The 26,334-nt window shown below is 45.7% G+C and overlaps 1 protein-coding gene across 4 annotated transcripts in view; it reads right to left on the bottom strand.

Annotated features, from left to right (window-relative positions):
* SPATS2L (spermatogenesis associated serine rich 2 like) overlaps nt 1-26,334 on the bottom strand; it is a 165,882-nt gene that overhangs the window by 1,057 nt on the left and 138,491 nt on the right. For all 4 annotated transcript variants that reach the window (XM_059393143.1, XM_059393144.1, XM_059393146.1 and 1 more), the window contains 4 exons: nt 15,719-15,777; nt 8,787-8,896; nt 6,170-6,272; nt 2,765-2,985 (listed from right to left, as the gene is read on the bottom strand). In XM_059393143.1, the coding sequence (XP_059249126.1) occupies nt 2,765-2,985; nt 6,170-6,272; nt 8,787-8,896; nt 15,719-15,777 (493 nt within the window). The remainder of the gene's footprint in view (nt 1-2,764; nt 2,986-6,169; nt 6,273-8,786; nt 8,897-15,718; nt 15,778-26,334) is intronic.

Genomic DNA, 26,334 nt, shown 5'->3' with positions numbered 1-26,334 from the left:
ACAAAAAAAAAAAAAAAAAAAAAAAAAAAGAAAAGAAAAGAAAAGAAAGAAAGAAAGAAAAAAGAAAAGATAAAATGAAAAGAAAAGAGATGGGTATTGGATGGCACCAAACTCCAGATGACATCAGGGAAACCAAACCTCTAAGCCACAGGTAACCTTTTTCACACCCTAGAGGACGATGACAACATGCAAATGGGGTCGAGCTGATACAATCCTCAAGCTTAAAAGAACAGCAGACCATCTTGTGAGTGGAACTCCAAGAAAATGACTGATGTTGGAAGAGAGGTTTCAGAAGTCTAAGAGAGACAATGCCAGAACCAACGAAACCCCATAAAATACACTGAAAATATCATGGAATAAAATGTTAACACAGAGGCAGGACAATGGTAATTCTCTACCGTGAAAATTTCTGGGACCTTCTAAATGGATTAGGTGTAGGAATTCTCATTAGATATAGAAGCAAAATGTAAAATTCTGCTTAAAATTCAGTTTGTAAGTTTTCTTCTCTAAAGTAGCTTTTCTATTTTTATCTCAAAACAACTATCATAGCTTAGAAACATCGTCTTGGGTAAACACAAGGCTGAGGTCTATCTGGTAGATCTTGGCAGGCTGTAGAGGTGATGTGAATTTTCCTACAGGTGATTCGTTCTTCTAATAAACTTTTCAGAGTTCTCAGCCAACATGAGTTCTGAAGCATCATACTGGAAAACTGGCACCCTTCAACAAACCAGCAGCCACGAATGTAAATGGAAGAGTAGAGAGGAAGCAACAGTCAGTGTGTCTGTCCCTGTACAAGGGAAGGATTTCTGAACTCCTCGAGGTCAGTAACAGCCAACATTCACTGAGCGCTTGTAGCATGCCGGGTCTCACGCAAGGGACTGTCTCATGTGTCCTCACACTGACCCTTTAAGGTAGTTGCTGTTACTTCATTTTACAGATGAGGATAATGAATATAAGACACTTGCCCAAGGTCTACAGTTAGAAAATGATAGAGACGTTCCCATTTCGCATATGGTCTTCCTGACAAGATCCGTAAATAGTTGGTTCCATGAACAGAGACCTTTACTGAAAATCAAACTTCTATTATTAAAATGTGTGATTTTATGGCTTATAAAGATACAAAGTTCTGAATTTGTGCGCAGTGACTGGATGGTATAGGTTTAGGGCAGACCCACCCCTCGTCATGTAGGAACCGGGCAGTACAAAGGCCCATATAACCGCACGAGTGAGTAGTGTCTCTTCCCTGCTCTGACTCCTTCCCGCGTTGTGAGTGGGCCTTGCACGCATGAATGTGGGCGCTCCAGCCTGCTTCAGCTTCGTCCTCACCCCCAAGTAATCCTGCTCTGGACCTGGGGGTGTGCACACCAGTGGAGTGGTTGGCTCTCAGGGTGCCATATCCAGGAAAGCGGTCCAAACAGATCCTAAGAGCAGGCTTGGGGCCATTTTGGGACTAGAATTCAGGATCTGGAGTATTTGGAGCACCTTCCAGAAGGGAGAGTACCGATTCTGAGTCCTGGCATCTCCTCGGGCTTGCTCCATAGGGAGGTCCGTGGCTGCGAGAGGGCCAGGAGGGGTTACTCCCAAGTGTAGGGCCTGGCCCAAGGGCCCTTCTTGCCTAGGTCTGCAGTGTTCTGGCTTCTCTATGGAAGAATATTTCGGCTTAAATGAGCCATCTCCTGAAATGTTTTACTGGAAATGGTAACAGTGAGCTAAAAAAGTATCTATGTCGCTCGCATTTAATTTGGCTTCTTTTGTTTTTAGAAAAGTGAAAGGGAAACCCTGCCTAAATTTTAGACTTACTTTTTGTATGGGGTTTAGTAATGACCAAAGAACAAATGGTGTGAAGATGTGTTTAGATGACAAGTAAAACAGACCTGATAATGATCTTTAGCCCATGAATATATGAAATGCTCCTTGTCAAAGTGCTCTTTTCACGTTGGGAAAGATGTCTGGGCCCAGAGAAATGCCTGTCAGTGTCATTTATGAGAAGGCTAAAAACCCTAGACCACAGAATCCAACAGGGCACCTGCTGGAAAACCAGGATTTGGGAATGCTTTAAAGAAGTCCCTTTACTTGAGCTCTCTTTCTTAGAGACCATGAAAGCTGTCTTTATAGCACGCCCAACGTCTGTATCATCAAACCCCATGTCTTGTTCATCCTCTAATGACCAGGGGGAAATCGCTTCTTAGGCATACAGTGGAGGAGCAGAAGGAAAGAAGGAAGACTGACCTTTGGACGCTTCTATTTTTAGGAGCCACGGCAGAGAGGAATTACCAATGTCATTTTGAAAGATACTCTCTTTACCGAAAGCCCAGAAGAAGACAGGGAAGTTTGAACTGACTTTGGCCTTGTGCTGAAAAACTACACATAATTGGGAATTCAAGGAACTTACAAAACAGACGCCAGGTTTCCTTTCATCAGTAGTGTCAGTGAGCAGGTACGGAATCTTATTCCCATGTCTGGGGCTTGGGGGGGGGGGGGGGGGGGGGGGGGTGTTGGGAGGAGGGGGGGGGTGCAGGGGTGTGTTGGGGGGTGAGGGGTGTGGCTTGAAAGGCACAAGAAGGGCTGGCTCCTTCAGGCGTATGCAGGCCACCTCATCTGCCTGGAAAAGGGCCTCTGGAATGTGTGTGGACTGACCAGGGGAGTTCGGGGAGGCCCCCCGGGGGCCAGAGGCCTCCCCAGCCCGGCAGGTAGTTTCGTCCGGGCACCAGGGTCTGCGGGACCCCCGGGGGCAGCGCACGCTGGCCTCCCAGCACAGGCTCACCTGCTTATTAGCTGGCACGGCCTGGGGAGAGCTGTCGGCAGCGCTGGGAAGGTTGCTGGCCATTTTGGGGGTTGCGGCTTTACCCTCCGAGGGCTTGTTGTGATTGGTCGATTTTCGGGTAAAGTGACTCTGTTTTCCAGAGGCTGCTGCCTGGGCGTTCAGCAGGGGCAGCAGGGAGCTGCAGGGCGTTCTTGAGGAATAGCTGTTCTTTGGGTGTGTGACTGCAACGAGAAAGCGCCTGGCGTTACCGGCTGCGCCATGACCCCTCCCGCCTCGGGAAGCCCTTAGCAGACGGGAGACACTGGCAGGAGCTTCAAAAAGCATATATATATATATATATATATATATATATATATGTATATATATATATATATATATGCGTGCCTGGGTGGCTCAGTGGGTTAAGCCTCTGCCTTTGGCTCGGGTCATGATCCCAGGTTCCTGGGATCGAACCCCACATCGGGCTCTCTGCTCAGCAGGAAGCCTGCTCCCCAACCCCCCATCTGCCTCTCTGCCTGCTTGTGATCTCTGTCAAATAAATAAAATCTTTAAAATATATACACACATACACACACGCATAAATATATGTATATATACAGACACACAGGAGTTTCAAAACATGTACATGTATATATATTTAAGATGTCATCTGAAAGGGCACTGTCCTGTCTGGGAGAGTCACCGGACGGTGATGACGGCATCATCATACAAGTTGGGAAACACTTGTCGGCAAGAAGACATATATGAGCGACTGTAGTGTTATTCCTTAGGCTAGGAACCGCAGAAGGAAGAGAGACAGCGGAGTCTCGAAGTACCCTCTCGCACCTGTGCACAAGGGTGATCTGCCTCTCGGCTTCCCTGTTCCCAAGCCCAGGCCTGCCGTCTGCTCGCTAGACCAGTGGGGGCTGCGGAGACACAGGAGGACCAGGAGGCATGTGGACACGTGGATGTTCTGCTGGGTGTCAGGAATTTTGTCACTTTGGGTCATGCACGTTCTGTGATGACGGAGCCAGGCCTGCCGGCCCAAACAGGCCCTAAAGCACTGTTCATGTCCCACGAGAGCCACATGATCCGGCCTCTTTCCTGATGCCATTTTCTACAGCTCATCTGCAGGTGGGTCCCGAGTCAAAGCTCGAGTCAGTGCCTCATCACACAGATCCCAGTGGACTGGGCTCTTCAGTGTTCATGATCCCCAGCCCCGCCGGTTTTGAATGAGGTGGTTTGGGCTGGGATGATTTCTGTGTGATGATCCTGAGTCCGGGCTGGAGGGAACCGCTCAAGGATGAAGTTACCACCTCCCTCTCACCGTTCACCGGAATTTGACTGCCGTGCTGGGCAATCAGACCTTTGAATCTTAAAATTGTCAACAATTTTTTAAAAGCAACGTTCTGTGCTACCTGTATTGGATCGGACTTCATCCTTGGGTTTTTCCAGAGGATCAGCAGGGACGAGGAGGGACCACAGAACATTAGAAATGGGAAGGACAGGGATGCATCTCTAGTCCCCTTATTTGTAAGTAAGGTGTGACAGCCCATTGGGGACTGTCCCAACGTGACCAGGGGATTTCAGTGGCTCTTGTGTTCACTAGATACAATTTCAGCGGGGAGGGGGTGGTCATTATTTCCTACAGCTCAGGGATGACTCTGGTTCATTAGCTGTGGGTTTCCAGTGTGTTCTCAACAAGGCTGAGCTGGAAGGAGTCCTCTGTTGGACGACTACTGTCTCCAACAGGGGAGGCTGTCTCTCGTGTGGACACTTGCTGTTTGGTACGGGATGGTTCCTTCCACGAGATGGCCCTGGAAGTGCTCTGGAGGGAAGGGGGTGAAGCTGCACCAACCATCCCTCCTCAGATGGGGACAGTCACTTGGCCTCAGGGTCTCACTCATCACCAGGCTGAAGTGGAAACTTGCATGGACAGTTAAATGGCCAACTGTGAACCCACTCATTTGTTTTTCAGATGGGGCAAATGGGGGGGGGGTAGAGAATGATAAATGGGTAGATTATGACACGAGGGAGGGAACACATAGAAAAAAAAAAAAGGAAAATAATTGAAAAGAAATACATCGGGAGGGGGGTTCCCGGATGGCTCAGTTGGTACAGCGTGTGACTCTTGATCTTGGGGTTGAGTTCAAGCCCATGTTGTCTATAAATATTACTCAAAAATAAAATCTTAAAAAAAAAAAAAAAGACATTCAGTCAGAAAATCAGATAACTGCTAAAGATACGTGAACAAGAATGCTCACAGTGGTGTTATTTTACAAGACCAGTGCTCTAAGCCCTGAGCTATGGAGCCCACAGTGGTGTTATTTTAACAGTGAAAAAGTTGGTAGCAACTGGTCCACAATTAGGGGACTGGTTGTGTCAGTTATATTCATATAAATTATGAGTTAAATGTTGACATGGAAAAATCTCAACCGTATATTGTGAAATGATAAAAACGAATCAATTCCTTTGTATTATGTAGTATAGGATAATAAATTATAACATACAGTATCATGAGAGATGTAATATTTGACTTAACCCAAGTGAAACGTGCATAGAAAGTGTGAGGGATACACAATGGTAATGGCATGTTCTATTTAATACAGCTCTCTGATTTTTAGATCAAGCTTCTATTTTTTATACTTGGGGGGGGGGAAGCACTTTTGACTTTGAAAACAAAAGTGCAGCCACGTTGCAAATGTCCAGCGGACTCTGAGGTTGTGGGGCATTCACGTCCCTCTCCAGTCCTTCCTTCCTCCTTGTCCCCACCTGAACGCCATCTCACTCGCCATCTCACTGTCCCTTCGCGTCCCCACCCGCCCCCATGGGTGGCTGGAGTAGGAGAAAAAAGAAAGATCAGCCAATTTTGTTGCACATTAACTGCTCTAATTAAGGCTTAATAGCGAACAAGCCTAAAGCTAATGGTTGAAGTGAAGTCCTTCATTATCTGCAGACTTCCCCCCGCAAGCACACAGAACCCACCAGGGGGAGAGACTCCAGGCACAGAGAGCCGTTCACAGACGACAGCTGGGCCCTTTATGACCAGAGCCGATTGTCCCCAGACTTGTTAGGGAGCCCAGCTCTCAGGGTAACAGGTCTCTGTGGAGCCAGGCTGGTGGAAATTCAGAAAGGCAGTTTATCCGGCGGTGCTTAAGAAAAGTTTGCAAAAGATATAGACTAGCTGACCCGTTCTGTTCTGCTTCATAAATCCCGGGGATTTACGGACGGGCAGTGGCATTTGAAGACTCTAAGTTCAAATCTTGACATTTCTAGTGACTTGTGTCGTGACCTTAGATCATTAAATCTCTTTAGACCTCGCTTTAACCCCCCTGGGGGACCGCACACCTGACATTTCCGATATCAACTCCAAATAGCACCGAGCTTAACTCACACAGAATTATTTAGCAAGTACGCAAAACTCACTTTCTCCGCAGAGCATGATTTGGGCCTTTAGCTGCTCGATGTCGCAGGAGAACCGGGCGGCTCTCCCGAGCTCTTCGTCGTATTTCCGCTCGCTGACGAAGTGCTGGAGGAGACAAGAGCCCCACGGTTACGGGAGTGACCCAGGCACTCAGCGGATTCAGTCGCTTTGCCCTTCAGCGGCCGCTGTCCCTGCTAACCAGGAGGCCGGGCATGCCGGCTCTGCCCCTGGGAGGTTCCGTCAAACCGGGCCTGGTCTGACTTGCCTGGAGAAACATCCATCACCTTCTCCTTTCAGGATTCTGTAAGGGTTTTGTCTTTCTCCTGCCCAGACCTGGAGAAAACTGTGATCCGGCAAAATGTGCATCTGGACTCCCGTGCCTAACTCTCAGCCCCCTCGCCCACCTTCTAGCATGTTCTGTCCCGTTACAGATTTTGGGATCGCAGGATTGCATTCTGGCAGTCTTTCTAATTTGGCCAATGACTTGCTAAGGTGTCACCCACTCTTGAAAGAAGACACGTAATCCTTCCCCATCCTAACAGGGAAGCAGGACACTCAAAAAGGCTTTAGTAACTAGAAAACATTATCTTGAATGGTAGAATTTCAAGTGCTGTTTAAGGAAGTAGGAAAGAGATTACTTTTCAATTCATTTAAAATTAAGATCTGTGTGTAGATGACAGAGTGAGGTATACAGAAATAACTATGACTCAGTCCCTCCTGAATTTGCCAGAGAGTTTACCACAAGACCAGGGAAACAGATAACCACAATACGAGGTAGAATGTGGTAAGTGCTTGAGGAATACAAAAGAGGAAGAATGATTTCCTCCTAAGGGGCATAGGGGAAGTGTTACGTGAGAGGGAGCATTTGTGCTGGAACATTAAAAGAAATATATTGATCACTTACCAGACGTGGACCAAATTCTTAACAGATAGTCTCATTTTCATCTGATCGTATTATTATGAAGTCAGTTCTGTTATTATCTCTATTTTATAGAGAGGGAATCAAGGTTCTAGGAATCTGAGAGGAATTTAATTTACCCAAGGTCACAGGAGCTGGACTGTTTTGGCCTAAAGCCTGTGCTGTTAACCATTTTTTGATGAGTTGCATCTGGGTAGGCAGAAATGAAACTTGGAAAGTAAGCAGATGTCACCAGACCTGGAGCTGGCAATTTCACCTTCCTCCCTTGGGCACAGAGCTTGGAAAATATATATATAAATAATGGGGTCCAGCTCTGGATTTCATTCTGAGGGGAGGGTAGGCCATAATGGGGGGGGGGCAGATCTGCTCTGGACTGCGACTCCGGTCTTAGGGTGGCTGACCAGGCTGGAGGGAGACAGTGGAGGCAGAAAGGCTGGGTGGGAAGACATTGCAAGGGACTGGTTGGCAACAACAAAGACCAGACGAGAAGGGAACGACCATCAGGACTTCTCAGGACCCTCAGAGAGGTCCTTATCCCCAAGGGGCTCCTTTTCATGCTTAACCAGGGCAGAGGGGACTGAAGTCATTTGCCACTTTCTGCCACCCCAGCAACTTTTATGCCTGGATGAGCAGACGGTCCTACTTAGAAAGCGAGTAGCAATTGTGTCCTCAAAGCACTCTAGACCCTAGAAGCTGGGCAGATGCTGATGCTGAGCCCATGTGTGTATGTTCAGGGCATTGGGGAAAAAGAAGAGGATAATGGAAAATGTAGAAACTGGAAGTTCCCGTTTTGTTGTAGACACTTGTTTTTGCCCTTTTGGGAACCTCTCTCCTCCTGATAACTGTATCCCAATGCAGTTTCAAAGATCCCCAGTGTTGGTGGGTCAGTCAAGGCCTCCCTTAGCCCAATGGTGTCTGTGATTCAGGCTGAGGCCAATCAGAATCTCTTTCTTTGGGACGTGAATCGGGTGGGGTGGCACAAAGGCTGATGACATCTAAAGGTCCCCCACTCTAACGGCACCCTGAAGAAAGTCTGGTAATTGCAGCTGTCTACGTCACCCAGGAGGCTGCCTGGGTTTCTGCCCAAGTGTAGCCTGGAGTCCTCCGATCACACTTTGGAGAGCTGCACTCATTTTCTTTCAACTTCCTCTTATTCTCGAGGTTAGCCAGGGTCAGCTTCTATCGCTTGCCACTATAGAGATCCAATAAATACATATCTGTGGGTGGTCTTCTTAATAAAAGGGCAAGTCAGCTAGAAAAGGATACAAGAAAGAAGTCGCTGTGTATTATGTAAGCTTTAGCATCCTTACTGTTCTACCAGGTTCACACTCGCTGTGTGTTCCCATGTCGGAGTGCTTATATACATACACCTGAATTACATATGGTGAAAATAATATCCCCCATTCCAGCTCTAATTCGTGGTTGAATACATTTTATTTGGGTCAGTCTCTACTGACTAAGAAAAGAGCTCGTACTTCTCCTCTGTAATAATATATCCCTGCAAACCATAGTAGACTTAAATACAGTGATTAGTGGGTTCTTTGCCCTTCTGTATTCTCTAGCTCAGCACTGGGAAAGAACATTAAAGCTGGGTGCATTACATCAGATCCTCAGAGAGCCGCACTCTATCGATGCAAAACAAACGTAATGGGGATCAGATCTCTGGCTCCGGGTTCAGGCTGTGATATTTTAGAACTGACCTTAATTTCTGCCCTGAGTTCCGCCAGCTGCATCTCCGCCATCTGACTGGCCAGATCCGTCAGTCTCTTTAGTTCTTCGGCTTTCTTCTGACGAGCAGTCAGGATTTCCACTGCCAAATAAGAAAGAATAATGCATTAGGGCCAGTGATCTAAACATATTAAATGACCTGTTTCTTGGGATCGGTTCTCCCTCCACGTACTGATTGCTCTGTTGGACCATGACTAGGTTTTCCGAGTTGGTTACTGAGGTGGGTTGGCCCTCAGTGCTCGGGACTGATCACTTCTGTATGTCTTATCCACCAACTCCTCAATCAAACACGGTCCCTTTGGACTCACTGTACACCCACGGTCTCCTTTGCTTTCCTCACCGCCGTCTGATCTCACTTCCTTAATTTAGTCTTTGCAACTTGTGCATTACTCAGAACCACTATCACCAAAAAAAAGACACTTGGCGAAATCCTGTCTGAATGATATCGCAAAGATAGGGAGGCCACTAAGCAAAAACCATTCTCCTGGATGTGCTGGACTATGAAATTCTAACAGCGTCAGACCTTCTGAACTTTACCACTTACTCATTGAGAGCCATTAGCTGTATCATTGGAATGTGACATTGAAGTTTTACTTTATTAGCTTTTTGTGAACTAAAAAATGCCTCTGCTTTTGATACTCTACAGATCTGTTTCCATTTTTGCAACCAAAGAGAAGTTCTAGACCAGAGTGCCTTGTTTTAAGCGTCCCCCATGGAAAAATGTCCAGGGTGAGTCAAAACCCGCTTGGACGGGATTTGTGTATCCTCTTTAGCATCCGCGCAGAAGACACCAGGGAGCTTTCCGTCCGGTGCCACATTTCACATGTCTGTCGGATGGCCTGAAGGTTCAAGCAGAGGTAGCAGTCCACAGGTGAATTTGTGTGCATGTGTCTGTGTTTCCCAAAAGATTCTACAGCTAGCTCAAAAGCAATGCATACAATCACATAGAGTGAGATTTAAATACAAAATTTCCTCTTCCGAGAGATAGCTTATTCTCTAACTTGAAGTCACAGACGAACTGCCTTCCTTTCTTTTGGACAAGCATGTTGAGTTATGAGAAGAAAGAAGTCCACCCAATGAAGACGCTACACATATTGGAGTTACATTCCTTTCTTGGCTGAACAAAAGTCAACTGCTTTATTAGACCAGATTCACAGCATACACGCAGAGCTGAACAATGATTTCTCACCGTAAGGGTTCTTAATGTATAAATGTCAAAAACAGCCACTTCAAAACCCCTCGAAAAGTTGAAAAGCAATCAAGAGTTAAGATTTCCTGCAAACTATAATCCATTCTACAGACAGAGAAACATTATCACTAATGCTGATATGAATGTTGAGATGTCGATAGAATCAGTAATCTATAACTCACAAGGTCTAATTGTTGGCTAAACTCCTCTAATCATGCTCTGATTATCCACCAGGACTCCCCTTGCCTCCCATTTACAAACCCATGTAGCTGAGCAGAAGCTGATGTGTGCCGGTAGTCTTTCAGGACACAGGGGAGCTAGTCGAGAACGAGTTCCCATGATGGGTGTGGAAAGAATCCATCCAAGTACAGACCCCGTATTACTGAATGATGTCCCAGTTACCCAGTCACACAAGAGGGCACACAGAGGTGGCCTACTCTCATGGGTGGCCACAGAGTACGTATGTTTTGTTTGGTCCACATGTTACTTATACAAATGAATTGTCTCCATTTAAAAATTAGGAGATTTCACTCAGAAGCCGGACTTCTGGCTTCTCCTAAAATATTGGAATTTCTGGCCACAGTTGGCCAACATGTGGCAACAACTGGCTACTCTTGAGTTGTCACCCTTTAGGGATGGAGCATGGCGCCCATCGTGCCGTGGTCACTCCCTGCCCTGCCTGGCTCATTAATGATCCCAGCCTGGCCCCTGGAAGCATCTCCAATCACGGCAGAGGCTACACTTACAGTTTTCCGTGTCCACAATGCCTAGGGCCTGGTACAATGTGGGTGCCCAGTATGTACACTTGCTGAATGAGGGACTGAACGACTGGGTCAATCCATTATTTAAAAGCGGTATGCGGGGCGCCTGTTTGGCTCAGTGGGTTAAAGCCTCTGCCTTTGGCTCAGGTCATGATCCCAGGGTCCTGGGATCGAGCCCCACATCAGGCTCTCTGCTTAGCGGGGAGCCTGCTTCCCTTCCTCTCTCTGCGTGCCTCTCTGCCCACTTGTGATCTCTCTCTGTCAAACAAATAAATAAAATCTTTTTAAAAATTAAAAAAAAAACACTTATTGAAAAAAAAAAAAAAGCAATATGCGAGGTGCCTGGGTGCCACAGGAGCTTAAGTGTCCAACTCTTGGTTTTGGCTCAGGTCATGATCTTGGGGTCATAAGATAGAGACCCCTGTCAGGCTCTGGGCTTAGCACAGAGTCTGCTTAAGACTCTCGTTCTCCCTCTGGCCTTCCCCTCCATGAGTGCGCTCTCTCAAACAAATAAATAAGTCTTGGGGGAAAAAAAAAGAATACACAAAGAAGGACAGAAGTTCTTTTTCTAGAAGGACCACTGAGGCATGTTTAACATTTATACCTTTGATTATTCATGTATTTGCCATAATTCAACATAGGAATGAGACTAAATCTGTAGCATGAAAAAACGATTCTTGAGCAGGGAGTTGAAACAAAGTGCTTTGCTCTTGCAAAGATTAAAAAAAGAAATTCCGAAGGCCTATACTTGGTGAGCCGATGGTAAAGGGGTCAGCAGACCCTGAATGACTACACAGTTAAACAGATCTGACTTTTCTTAATGGATCATTTGTGGGACTGGTGACAATTAGGCATAATTGTACTTTTTGAGAAGAATTTGGGAATTCGCACAAAAGATTTTGTAGAAATAGATATAAATGGGTCCTGAAACAGGAATGCAGGTGCAAAATCACCAATAAATTCTGAGTTTACCCGCATGCAAATGTGTATGAAAGTGAATACTTTTGCCTCAGCCAGTGTTGGGATGAGTTTTACATACAGTCTCATTAACATCTCAAAGCCTTTCATTATGAAAAAGCCTTAAAACTAGAGATCTAAAGCCAATATTCTGTGGGGACACTAACAGGTTCACCTCAAAAACATCAATCACAGAAACAAAAAGCAAAAACAAAACCAGACCAGATCCTAAGATACATTGATCCTCAAATTTAAAATAGAATAATAAGGTATGTTTTGAAAGCAACATCCTTTTGGAAATCTGTAGAGAGACAGTTTCATGCAGCTTTCATTTTCACTGCATTTGGGACTTCATTAATATTATTTAGGTACTTTTTATAAACACTATCTGGTAGGCTGAAATCCACTTTCATAATAGGATTTATGAATTCCTTCAAGTTTTTGGAACATGCAGGAAGCTGGCTCTTGTTGCATGAACCATGGAAAATTTTAGGGCTTCTCAAATAATACCCTTTAGCAGAGGATGGGCTTGAAATCCTGGGGGGAGGAGCTGGGACACAAAGTTTGTTTCAAGCACGAAGATTCTTTGATACTTTTACCCTCCTACTGTTCTGAGTCCTTCCTTCACCTCCCAATAGATCTGCGCTCCTGTTTATATGTTTTCTTCCCCTATCTCCAATAAATTTGATGCTCCAAGAACACACCTATTTTGGTCTTGAGTTCCTTCAAACAGTCTGAGACCATAGCCCTACAACAGCCCTACAACATGTTTTGCTTCTTCATCTATAAACGTAATAATCATATTACTTTTAGGGCTACTGTGGAACTAAATGAAATAACCTACATGACGTGTTTAGTACCATACACTAAAAAAATGCTAACCTCAAATATTCATAAAGTGAGATATGTTCATCTAGAATACACTTCCTTTGTTTTTTTTTTTTTTTTTGCAATTACTAATATTGGATCCCACAGCCTACAGACACTGAATTAATTACAATAATTCACTTAACAGATATTATGAAGTACCCACAGTCTTCTCAGCACTACGTCAGGCGCCATGACGGACAGAGGGGCTTATGTTATAACTGAGGAAATAAGGTTTGTAACATGGGCAGCAAACAGAAAATGTGGAAAGTACTCTGGAGACCAGAGATGAGCCATCTCAAGACAGTTCACTTCTTAGTGGAGGGAAATCCAGTGGTTCCCTCTGCCTGTGGAGACACGCCTGTGTCACCTGAGAGACGCTGTTGAGGTCCGTCGGCTCCATTTTCTGGTGGTCATGTGAGGAGGCTGGACTGACCCCTTCACTAGTGAGTGCTTTTCCCTTTTCGTACACATACTGGGTCAGGCACTGTGCTAAGTGCCTGGCATATATTTTCCCCTTTTATCTTTACAGTAACTATTTGAGATGATACTATTCTTATTCCGCCTCTTCTGAGAGGTAAGCGTGGATGTTGAGGAGCTTAACAAAATGGCTCGAAGGCACACAGCCAGTAAACAGGTGGAATCTGGGTTGGAACTCAGTCTTGCTTGTCCCCAGTGCAAGCAAGATGGCTTCCCCGGGGCTCTGGGCAGTTCTCAAACTAGGAGACTTGGCACCAGTGACTGAATGAAGTTAGACAAACCCTACCAACCAATTTCATGCTTTTAGCAGCGTAGCTAAAACTCCGTGTGTGTGCAGGTCCCAGAGTTTGCTGTTTGCCGTCAAACCCAGTTTGTGATATGCGAGTGCACAGTAAATGTTTATTAATTGAGTGAATTTTAAAAATGGGGAAGCTCTCCAGAGATGCTCCAAATACCACAGGTCTTGGATCCCAATATTATTCTCTCAAGAAGATAGAATGAGGGGCGCCTGGGTGGCCCAGTAGGTTAAAGCCTCTGCCTTTGGCTCAGGTCATGCTCTCAGGGTCCTGGGATCGAGCCCCGCATCGGGCTCTCTGCTCAGCCGGGAGCTTGCTTCCTCCTCTCTCTCTCTGCCTGCCTCTCTGCCTACTTGTGATCTCTGTCAAATAAATAAATAAAATCTTAAAAAAAAAAAAAAGATAGAATGAGCACGTGGTATCTGAGGTCTACTGTTAATCTCTTAGGAGGGGATGTGCTAGTAACTTTGTATCTTGGTGCTAGAGATCCTTTTGTGTCTGTGTTGGCTGCTCACATTGTTATCAATAGGACATGAAACTAACAAGAAAGAATATGTTATACCTAAGAAATAGGGAAAATCCCCCATCATGTGGAAAGAAATAAACAAACTTCATAAGAATAAAATACCATTTACTTTATAAAATAAAAACATTTTATAAAATAAAATAATTTCACATTCAAAGGGATTGTGTAACTGCCTAAATATTCCACAGCTGAACCCTGGATCACATTTCGTTTTATTTCATAAAAACTTGCTGTTATTTGAAATTCTCAGACGTTGCTTAAAATCATTTTTTAAAAATTGTGTAACAAAAATACCAATCGTTACTTTTCACAAAGTGACTACTGAATTACAAGGGCCAGACAAGAAAAATAGAAAAAGAATGAAAAATTTGGTCGGATCCTTCATTCTGGTAAAAAGAAAGGCACCACTGTTGAAGGGGAAGGAATTAGGTTCTTGGGGTGCAGAGTCACTCATCCAGTTAGTGAGGAAAAATCTGGGTAAGGATAAAGAATTTAAAAGGCACAGGAGAGGGACGCCTGGGTGGCTCAGTCGGTTAAAGCCTCTGCCTTAGGCTCAGGTCATGTTCTCAGGGTCCTGGGATCAAGCCCCACATCGCATCGGGCTCTCTGCTCAGCGGGGATCCTGCTTCCCCCTCCCTCTCTGCCTGCCTCTCTGCCTACCTGTGATCTCTGTGAGTCAGATAAATAAACAAAATCTTTTTAAAAAATTAAAAAAAAATGCATAGGAGATAAGAATTGTAAGACTAGATCCCAGGTGAAAAATGTGGTTTTAGGGTTCTCATCAATGACACGGGACTGCATTTGATCCTAAGAGAGGGCTTAGCAGCCGAACCTGGGACTTGCTATTGCCGCTGACAAAGCAATCTGGTCTCACAATGTCGCACCCGTGAACCTCAGCCTGTTTGCGGGAGTTGAAATCTGTCCTACTATCTGTTGACTAGTTTTACGACCATTGGACAAACTGAGAACTAGAAATAAGTATAAGGAGAATACAATAAATCCAACCCAGGGTATACGAATATTTTAAGACTGTCTGAGGGTGTTTATTATTTAAACAGGGTATTTGGGACATTAAATAGTCTCATTTGTGATTTCAACTTAAAACCTGTCATTGATTTTCTTGCGAGGTGTTACGCTGGCAGCTGTCAGCAGATATGACTGAGTCTGTAAACAGAACCGGGAGTGTTTTAAGAAAACTTCACTTAGTACATCTCTACGTTTGAATTATTAAACTTATAAGAGCTGTTTAAAAGCTTGGAACATCTTGCTTTTAGGCTGGTTCGGATGCTGGCATCCGAAGTGCTCAGAAAAAAAGGCAGACACGTTTAATTTAAAGATGTGATTCGAAATGTTAAGGGGAATTTAAGTCAAGTTTCAAATGGACAGTTTTCTTAGAGGAATGTGATGTGTTAAACTTGAGGTAGCTGAACCTAAGAAAGAACAGGGAAACGTATCGTTTTAAGGCACACAGCAAGATATGGAAGTTGCAAACGCATAAAACTGATGTTTGAAAATTTAATTCTAAATTCAATGTCATTTTGAACCCAATTACCTGTAAGTACCCCTTTATACGCCCCCAATTTTAAGTAACTCAGCCGGACACCTATCCTGCTGAGTACCTGCTCTGCTGTGTGCTCCTGGGGCCACGCCCACACGAGGTGCCCAAGCTCTCCAGGGGCTACGTGACTTGCCCAACGTCCCAGAGCTCATTAGCCAGGATTTCGGTGTGAATTTTAGGACCTTTCTCAGAATCCATATCACTGCCAGCGGACCTACAGATTGCTTCAGAGTAGGAGGCGCCTAACCAAACAACCGTGTGTCTACTTACTGGCTTCTTCTTTAACTTTATCCATTTCTGCCATTAATGAAACTTCTTTGTCAATGATGCTGGGAGGGGAAAAACAGAAACAAAAGCAAAGAATGCTTAATCAAAGAGAAACTTTTAATAAGCACTGGAAGCACAAGAAAAATTATTTTCATTAAACAAAATACAAAATTACCATAAATATTTCTATGTTACAATGCCAGCAGCACCCTCTGCCTTTCCAAAAATGAGGCAACACGGAAGGGTTGCTCCCAAGTATTTCAAAGTGACATCTGCTGATTAAATCATTGTCAGCAAATCTTAAAAAAAAAAAAAAAAAAAAAGCCTTTTCCGACTTTCAGAATTGTGCTGCTTTGAATTTAAATTTGGCAGTATTTTTGCCCTATGAATTCTGAAGTTCCACGACTATATGAAGAGTATTTGAAAAGCCGGGGTTCAGGGGATCTAGGCCTGTAGTTCTCACATGCTTCTGTGTGTTGCTCCCTCAGATACTGGCTGGTGGGCGGGGACGTGGGCCCATCTCTGATGCAGATGGCCCTGGGATCTGCTTTGAGAAGTAGGGCCTGGATCAGTCCATCTACAGGTTCTATAATAGAACTCCATACGTTCTCATTCCCCCAAAGAAGCATTTCAAGTTCAAATTAACTTTTTCCCCCACACTGTATTACTTTTTGGTTAGTTCTTTGCATAAATAATAATCTGTCCAATAGTTCACTTCTCTCCCATCCTGACTCCTAGTTCCCCTCACAACAGAATACAGCATCAGAATCCCCTCATCCAGGTGACTCTTGAACAACACCTTGAACTCTGCAGGTCCTCTTACATGCGTGTTGTTTTGGGTAAACACAATACGATACCACAAGTGTCTTCTCCTTATGATTTTTGCAATAACATTTTCGCGTCTCTAGCTTCCTTTATTGTAAGAACATACTATGTAATACATATAACATATGAGATGTGTGAATGGATTCTTTATGGTATTAGTAAGGCTACTGGTCAGTAAGAGGCTGTAAGTTAAGTTTTGGGGGGGTCAAAATGGTTATACACAGACTTTAGACTGAGTGGGGGGTAGGCACCCCAACTCTCTCCCCTCCACTGCTCAAGGGTCAGCTGCATATCCTTTCACAGATTTTCATGTATAGATAAGTATAGATGCGAGGTATTTTTAAATTTTCATTTCAACCATCAATACTTCAATACATATCTCGCAAAGATAACGACTTTGTTGGGACTACAACCATAGTATTACATAGTATTACAAAGTATTACATAATATTACTTTATATTACATAGTGTTTATATTACATAGTATTACTTTATACTTTTACTACCATAGTATTACATAGAATACTAGAATACCTAAAAACATTAACAATAATTTAATATTATCAGGTATCTACTCAATGTTCAAATTTCCCTACATATTTGTTCCCTATGTATTTGTTAACAGTTTGTTTGGGCCAGGATCTAAGTAAGTCTGGCCACTGCATTGGTTAATTGTCTAGGAAATCTGTTTTTATCTCTCCACAGCCTGTTTGCAACTCATTTGTTGAAGAAAGCAGGTTGTTTGTTCTGTTAAGTTGTCCAAGGTTTTAATTTTGCTGATTTGTACTGCATGGTATTATTTTACCCATTCTTTAAATTTTCCTATGAATATGGTATGAGATATATACATCTGATTAGATTTGCTTATATTTCAGGAAGGGTACCTAATGTTACCTCCTTCCACCAGCAGACATATAACGACCCAACGCAGTTATAAATATTCCTTTTAGAAAAAAACCAAACCTGAACGTATTCAAATTCTTACATCTCATAACAAATCTGTAGGAAATACAAAGGGTGTCTCTATTTTTTTACGATTATCAGCAGTCACTGATGATGCTTACCTGGATAAATAGTGTTTTAAAAATGGGGCTATTCAAATTCTACTACTCCTTATTCATTTATTTACCTTGAAGTCTTGCACAAAGAGAAACTTTGCCTTACCAACTATTCGGGTTAACATGTAGTACAATTTATGTAGGTCAGCAGGATAAATGCTGGGAGATCCGTTTTCCAAATGATATAGCTGGTTCCCTGGCCTCCCTCCGCAGAAACCAATGAGATTTTTTTGCTTGTTTGTACAGTTTGTGAACTCATAATTAAGGTGCTTCAATACATGGCAGTAAGCATCCCTAGTTACTACCTTTCTGTTCCAACCGATATGTTTTTCCCCCATCAGGTGTACTTTTAAAACTTAAAGTGTATTTAAAATTTATTTCCTCTTAGGACGAATATTTTGTAATATTCATATTTTGTAAGATATGTCTATAGGAGTTTTGGGCTCCTCATCCAGACAATAGAACCTGAACACTTGGTGAGTCAGGACTGTGTGCTGAGAAACTCAGCTCGTTCCAACGAGGAAATCCCAAGGGAAAGAACCGACCGGTCCATCAGGATACCCGTAACTTCTTTATTGACATTAAATACGTATGATGTCAATGTGTTTTAAACAGAGGAAATAAAAGTCTTCATCTCCCCTCTGTCCCCGTGTACTTGGCTCCCTTCCCTGGACGTCTCCACCAACACCAGCTTCTTCCATTTCTTCCCAGAGACCATCTACTCATAAACCAGCATATGTGTCTTAATCATATGAAATGCTGAGTTAAGTCAAAAGAGGCTTGTGTGCCCCTGATTATGAGGTATATTTAGCTCCTCTGTCAAGTTCACACATGTAGCCAAGATGGGCCAGGCAACTTTTTGTGTTTGTGTTTTTGGGTTTGTGTCTCACACGGAGAGGGCAGTTCCACGTTTGCTTAGGAAAGGGAGGCTAACGGATGAGCTGTTAGAGAGACAAGGGGAGAACCTAGAAATCTGGAGTCAGGAGCCCCAGTCACAACGATACGACTCAGCTTCTCTGCCTGGGAACACGTTTTGAATTTGTATCCCCTACAGAAAGAGGCCAAAGAGGAGGGGAGAAGTCAGCAAGAAGGGTGGGGCCGTGGGGGGTCAAGAGCCGAAGAGAGACCTCAGCGGTGGTGGTGGTTGGGGGGGTGGGGCGCGCACAGGAACTTCCAGGAGCCACAAGGCCGAAGGTGTACACGGCCTGCAGTGTGATGTGAGCCTTCCGGACCGTCACTGTACGGGGCGCGGACGGTCTGAACGCGAGCAGGTGCGCACACAGACACCGAGCAGGGGCCGCCTTCCACGTTTGGGTCAGTATGAGGCTGAACAGATGAAGGCGACTGAGCGCGAGAATATCCGGCCCGCCTTCCCCCCTGGATCGGACACAAATCTCAGGGAGGGATGTGAATTCCACTGGACACCAACAGGAGTGCCAAGAACTAGGGGGCGGGGATACTGCGGCGGAATCGTGCGAGCCCGCAGCTAACTCGAGCTCCCCGTGCACCTGCCGGCTGCAGCGGGGCGCGCGGGCTTAGGCCACAGCGAGCACGGGAAATGCGGAGACTCAGAGAACATTCAGCCGTGGCACAAGCACTCGCTGAGCGCCTGCCCCGTGCCGGCAAGGGTGATGGGGCAGAGCAATGCAGCTGGGGAGGAAGGCGCCCTACCATCCCCGTGGAGCCCACTGGCTTTTCGGCAAAGGGGAGAGGAAGGTGAGAGGACCTGCCGGACTTACTGGAGAAAAAGCGGAAAACCAGCTGGAAAGGGAAGAAAATGATGATGGTAAGAAATACCTCCATATCCCCAACCCCCCAAAACCAACCCAAAGGCTTCTAATTAGAGTCGCTGGGATCCGAGAGCATGCAAGGGATGAACCAAAGGAAATTCAGGCCCAGGATACAGGAGTGGGTGTGCTCAGGCTTCCCGAGGGTGAGTGCCAGGGCAGCCTGGCTGGTCCTCCGACCCACCCAGCTCCCAAACAAGGCCCGGAGCCTGGAGGCTGGGAGCCCTGCCGCCTGTGTGTGTGTTGGGAGGGGAGAATGGAGGAGGAAGGGGCCTTTGCTAATTTCTTTGCCAGCTGCAAGATCGGGGTAAATTCTTGTTGATTAAGTTTGTTCACATAATTATGTGCCCAGAGAGTTTAACAAGATGGACATCAGGGGTATAAGACCTATCCTCAGGCCCAACACATCCTCAGCAAAGCTAGATATTGACACAGTGGTTAGTTCGGACCTTCCGGGCCAGCAACAGGAGGGATGCAGGTTTTCACAGGAAACTGTTAATCTGCTTAATGCCCACTTGAGTTTGTGAAGGCGTCCGTGAAGCTGGCATCAAACCGTGCTTCCACTCCTCTGGGTATTTCAACAAAAGACTGTCCTCAAGCGTCTCAGTAATTCAAGCACCGCTACGTGCGACTACTTTCAAAACTCACGTGCACGAAGGCAAGCCAGGGATCCCTGCTGAATCCGGACCCTGCGCAGAACACAGACCAGGGTTCGGGGCCAGCGGAAGCAGCGCCCTCCGATCCTCCCTCCAGAATCTCAGCAAGCTACGCCTGAGGGTCTGTTTGGGCTTCACTTTAAAGGCGGCAGGACCGCGGAAGGGAAGGACATCATGGGAAGTAGACACGGAGGACAGAGAGGCGGCAGTCGGAAAGGCCAGCAGTGAAGGTCGGACAGCGAGGAGCCAGACCAAAGGAGGGAAAGAGGGAAGGCTGCGTCCAGCACCTTCCAGGGCCTGGTGTCAGAGCCAGCTCCATGAGCACGTGCCTCAGCGCCATGTGTGAGCCCTGCTGGATCTCCTCAGGGCTCCTGGGACAGATACATACGAGTGCGCCTCCTGAAACACTCTGCAGGCTGGCAAGGACGGAGCGTGCTGGGCAAAGCCCTGGGTCGGGGTCAGCAGGTACAGAGGCCCGGAGGGAGGGTCTTGAGAGGAATGACATCAGAGAGTTGAAGAGTCATAGAGAAATCACAGGCAGTGTCACAGACCACATTCCTACCTACCAAGGAGCAGAAAGGTCACGTGTTTGCTTTTTAGGTACCCCTGTGCAGACAGAGGTTAGCCCTGAGTTGCTTCAGAATGAGAGCTGATCATAACTAACACAACCTGAGTGCCTACTGTGTGCTAGGCACCAGCTTCATGAAACCCTGCAAGGTCTCTGCTCTGCTCTCTCCTCACCACAGGGCCTTGGCACATGCCCTTCCTGCTGCTGGAAGACAACTCTGCTCCCCAACCCTGCTGTTCTTTATTTCATTAACTGTGAGTCTTCGTTCAGGTCTCCACTAAGTCATCACTTTTTCAGGGAGAAACTCTGAGTTTTAAAAACTTCTGTTCAACTTTATGGTCTTAGACTGTTATGGGTTGCTCAACAAGACACTGCTCAGTAGTAACAATAGCCGAATTATGGAAAGAGCTCAAATGTCCATCAACTGATGAAAGGAAGGCATAGTGTGTGTGTGTGTGAATGTGTGTACATACGCACACACATAAAATATTATCCAGCCATCAAAAAGAATGAAATCTTACCATTTGCAACAACATGGATGGAGCTAGAGAGTATAATGCAAAGAAAAATAAGTCAGGCAGAGAAAGACAAGAAACATATGATTTCACTCATATGTGCAATTTAAGAAACAAAACAGACGACCATAGAGGAAGAGATTAAAAAAAAAAAAGAGAGAAAGGGAAACAAACCATGAGAGATTCTTAACCCTAGAGAACAAACTGAGGGTTGCTGGAGGGGAGATGGGCAGGGGATGGGCTAAATGGGTGACGGGCCCTTGGGATGAGCACTGGGTGTCATAGGTAAGTGATGAAATTCTACTGCTGAAACTAACATGACACTATATATCAACTAACTGGAATTTAAATAAAAACTTGAAGAAACTGCCCAACAGTGAAGAGCAGGAGAGACAACGTATTTATTTTTCTGTGGGATAACAATAATGAAACTTCTTAATCATTATACTGTAGCGCTTGCATATAAATCACGTTTAAGCAAAAATTTATATCATTTTTGCCACTGATGGAATCTAATCATTTGAGACCTAAGCTTATGAATAACAGTGCAATGATAATCACTGAACCACACAGGGTTTGGCTCAGAATCAAAACAGATAGTTGATGTTTCTGTATGCAAATTAGGGTGGTAATAAATTATTGAAATTTGGGCTTTCCCTCACTGATCATCTGTAATTCCTGCTTTTGAACATTTTTGCTTTGAAACGGTAATCCTCTGTACTTGACAGAAATACAGAACTCTTTAACTAGCCTTTCACTGACCACTATAAGTTCTCTTTTTTAGAATTCACAGTTATTTATTTGCTTATCTGAGAGAGAGAGAGAGAGACCACGTTCAGGGCAGGGGTAGGGACAGAGGGAGAGGGAGAAGGACAAGCCGACTTCCTGCTGAGCACGCAGGGCTCTATCTCAAGACTCAGATCCAGACCTGAGTCGAAATCAAGAGTCTGATGTTCATTCAGGTAACTGAGCCACCAAGGCACCCCCCCACTAAACATTCTTTAAATGGTTGGATAAAGTCCTCCGGAGGGCACCAGACTCAAGACACATCGAACACGTTCTCTATCAACTGAGCTCACATAAAACCTATGCTGACCTCACATGTTTCAGATGTGCCCTTTATCCTTCCCAAAACACATCTTCTCATTTTATCTAAACTGTCTGGATAGTAAAACTTTATTCTATTGCCATAAAAAAGCTTTTATTATTAAAGCAATAAGGTGTAAGGAGGAGATTGCCATGGCAAAGCCCTTACGGTTTATTATGCAGTTAATCACAGAGATAAAGTGTCATTTTATAAAAATGTTTCTACTGTCTTGCTTCTTTTCTACAGAGGAGTTATAATAACAATAATAAAAAGAATCAGAAAGGCACTTTAGCAGGAAGAGATTTATCATTTTCTGCTCTTGAAAGATTTTTCCTTAAACCCGGAGACGAAGATACTGAGGGGCAGTGTCTTCCTTTGGAAGCAGGGGTGAGCCCCATCGAGTCCGGTGTCCTTCATAAACAAAGATGCTGGGATAGGGAGCAGTCCCGGGACTGGCAGTGGTTGATAAGCCGGCGAGCGGAACCTGCTCGTGGCTACCGAGGAATGAAAGCAGAATTTCAAAGGGAATTTCAAGAAATCAATCTGCAGCGGCAGCCAGATTCGATGTTAAAAAGAGTTAAAACTAGACCACATTTCATCTCGGTGAGTTTGCCTCAGGGAGGCTGCAGTGAGAAATTGCCGGGGACCATCTGATCCCAGACAATCTGGCTTCAGGACTTTCTTGTGGATGAAGAGCTTCTGCTCAGAGCCTCCTTAACTCCTCAGGTGCCAAGCAGGACAAAGCAGGTTGGGGGGGGGGGGGCGAGGCCAGCATGTGCTGTCCCCCAGCCCCGCAGAGAGAATGAGATTATGGGAATGGCTCGGAGAAAGGATGCCCATGAGCTCGGAGGTGATGCTCCGGTCCTTCCGGCCTGTACCGAAGAGCATAAAGCAGGCAAATGAAGGGCAAAGCCATGAAGCCAGATTTCCTGTATGAAGACTTTCTCCTTCTTCACTAAGAGAGAGTAAGGTAAAATCATTGCCCCACTGTGGGCTGCGCTCCTGCCCATGGCATCGGGGGAAGGACTGTGAAGGCCCCGAGGAGAGCCGGCTGGGCTCCCGGCAGCCTCCGGGCCCAGTGGCCACCACGAGGGCCTCGAGCTGAGGAGCCCCGGATGATGGAAGAGGCAGCCTGTCTGCCCAGCAGGTGGATGGCAGAAAAACTCCATTTATTAAACATTTAAGGGGTACTATCCTGTTGTATGGATGCCATTCTAGTCCTACTCCCCAAATATTTGTGGACCCAAGGAATTCATGGGCCCAGGGTAAAACCCATTTCTCAACTGTTGCTGTGGTCAACAGAGCTTCTGTCTTGGGCCCAAGAGACACAGGGGCAGTGGGACCAACAGGTGCTTTCCTCGTCCTTGGCACAGAGGATTGGCAGTTCTACCGAGTACAACAGGTGCACGCGAACGGCGTCCGTGATCTCGAGTGCTGCCCGTTCCCCACTCCTGCTCTGTCTGCTCTGCTCTCTGAAGGGTCACAGAATTCGCCCCCTACTCTCAAATATGGAACTGCAGTGTACGGATCATCGTGAGCCGCAGGCACTTGAAAAACAGCAACGCAAGGCAAGGCAGTATTTGAACTCCCCTCATCTGCTTCAAGACAGAGCCTCTAAGGAACTCAATTGTCATAAATCCCCCCCTGGAGGGTTCTGTCAACCCGGTGAGACTGCTGCCTTCTGTCACAGGACAGGAGCCTAGAAGTGGACACCACACTCAGACACACCGTTACAAGTGATCACGCCTCCCGTCTGTCCTTCTGAGAGTCCTCTCATCTTTTCTAGAATCATTTACTCTCCTCTGAGAGGCCTACACCTACCCCCCTCTTGCCCCCATCCCTGCTGAAACGGCATTTAATTCTGAATTCTGAGCCCCCTAGGGAGCTTCCTGACGTTTCTCTGGGTCTCTCCCATGTATACATGAGGTACACATGTTAATAAACTTTTGTTCGTGTTTCTTTTGTTAATCTGTCTTTATCAGGGGTCTCGGCCAAAACCCGGAGGGTGGACGGGAAGTTCTTTGTCCTGCCGTCATCCCCATCTCGGCCCCTCCCCTGTAGGCAGTATGCTGCTTACTGGTGTCATGTGCTCTGTGCGGCTCCTCTTGCCTCCCTTCCATGCGATCACGGCCCCCGAAGTCTACTGCAGACAGCTCTCACCTGCCCTTCTCCTACCTGCTCTGGCCAGTTTCACTCCCCGCTCATTATCAAGTAGTTGGCTGAGTTTCATTCTGTGGTTTTGTGGGGATTCCTGGGTCTGTCGCCTTCTACTCTGTACCTTTTTCCATTCGATTTTACCAGCCCTTGGCTTCTTTTGTTATAATTGGAACCCTTCTTCTCTGAACGCAGCTGTGGTGACAAACTGATCTTTCTAAATGTCTCCTGAATTCCACACAGTTATTGCAAAATGCAACATACATCCTCCGGCAGGTAGACTGGGGTTGGGATACAGCCCTTCGAAGGGGTGCCTTGTGATCGCGACGGGGAAACAAAGCGGCAGCGCCTCAGAGCATGAATCATGCTTAAATGACAAAGCAGCCAAAGCCTTCTGGCTGTCAATGAACGCAGTAACCGCCGTCCATTTGCCAATCAGGCTGGGCCTGTTTTATTTCTCTTTTATCCGAAGTAATATCATCTGTTAACGCTAATATCTCTTGGTTGCGTATCTCATATTGGAATCCTACAATAATTTAAATCACAGTCAATGACTATTTCACCGCAGTGTCTGAGGGGCACTTCTGGAGTGAGGCTCATGCAGATACAGCATAAGGACTGATGCCCAATACTTCTAAAATCCAGAAGTTCCTTAAGAAGCAAACAGTTAATTGTTAACCACAGAGATTCTTTCTCTTCTTGGAGTTTAAAAAGTGATGTGAGAGTTGCACCATCCTACAAATTCTACCAATCTCACAGTACCACATGCTCAGCTGAAAAATCTCTCCTTGTATACCTCTATTTAGAATTTTACGTATGATTTCACTTAATAATATAATTTCTTGTCTTTATTAATTATTCTTAGTTTTGTTTCTTTCTATGGAGATCACTAATCAGGGAAAATAACTTAATGGTATTTCAATCTCTATAGCTATAGACATTATATCATTTACTCTCACCCCCTTAAACAAACCCCCAAACTAATACTCCCACTATGAAGGCGGACTCATATCTGTGGACGTTAACAGTCTCACAGCACAAGCGTGCCTTAAAGGCACTGACTTAACATTCTTCACATTTTTATTTCATGTTACATGCTCATTAAAAAAGCGGGAAAATATAGAAAGCAGGATAAAATAAAACCAACTTCAAAATGAAACAAGGCAAAGTATCTCTTCGTTTCATACCCCAAAGAGAGTCAAGCGCTCAGAACACTGTGGCATTTCTCTCTAATCTGAGCGGGGAGGGGAGTCGTCTATGCAGAAGCCATCCTGGTTGTTGAACACAAGGAAGACAAACGGAAGCCGGAAAGGACCGACGCGGCACAAGGAGTCCCAGCGATGCTGGCCCACGTCCAGCCCAAGGTCCTGGACTCAGGGAGACTGCTCCCGGCCTCCCGATGCGCTCTTGTGTGAGAAGGGCCCGAGCTTCCTGGTGTGGGCCCCGAGGCTCTTTCCCACCCACCATCTCCAGGCTCGCTACTGCCACTCCTGCAGGGCACCTGCCCTAGTCCGCTGGCTTTCTGGGGGCGGGGGGGGGGGCACAAATGAAATATTAAGCTTCATGTTCTTACTCTTTATTTAAGAAAGCAGACTTTCCTAATTTCTAGGATACAGATTAATAGCGGTATACATATTTGACTTACAAACGAGTTTTCTGGTTTGAGAGGGATGTGTTCATAACTCATTTATTAATGGCATGAGACCCAGGGAACGTACCCCTCCCAGAGTGCACTGTGTTCTGCTTCGGGCTCCTCGTGTTCCTCCCGCAGGGAATCCTCCCCCCCTTTCTGCTTCGGGCTCCTCGTGTTCCTCCCGCAGGGAATCCTCTCCCCCTTCTCAGTCTGCCGATTCCTAGCCTCCTTCGAGTGCCAGTCCAATGTCACCTCTGCGATGGAGTCTTTTCCTGCCGGCCATCAACCCCCACCCCCAACGTGCGCTCCCTTTCCTGGTTTTCACCATACTGTGTT

The sequence above is a fragment of the Mustela nigripes genome, chromosome 3 (assembly GCF_022355385.1).
Source record: "Mustela nigripes isolate SB6536 chromosome 3, MUSNIG.SB6536, whole genome shotgun sequence".
In the NCBI taxonomy this organism is placed as follows: domain Eukaryota; kingdom Metazoa; phylum Chordata; class Mammalia; order Carnivora; family Mustelidae; genus Mustela; species Mustela nigripes.
Note: the sequence above shows the minus strand (reverse complement) of the source record. Positions and strands in the feature narration are given on the sequence as shown.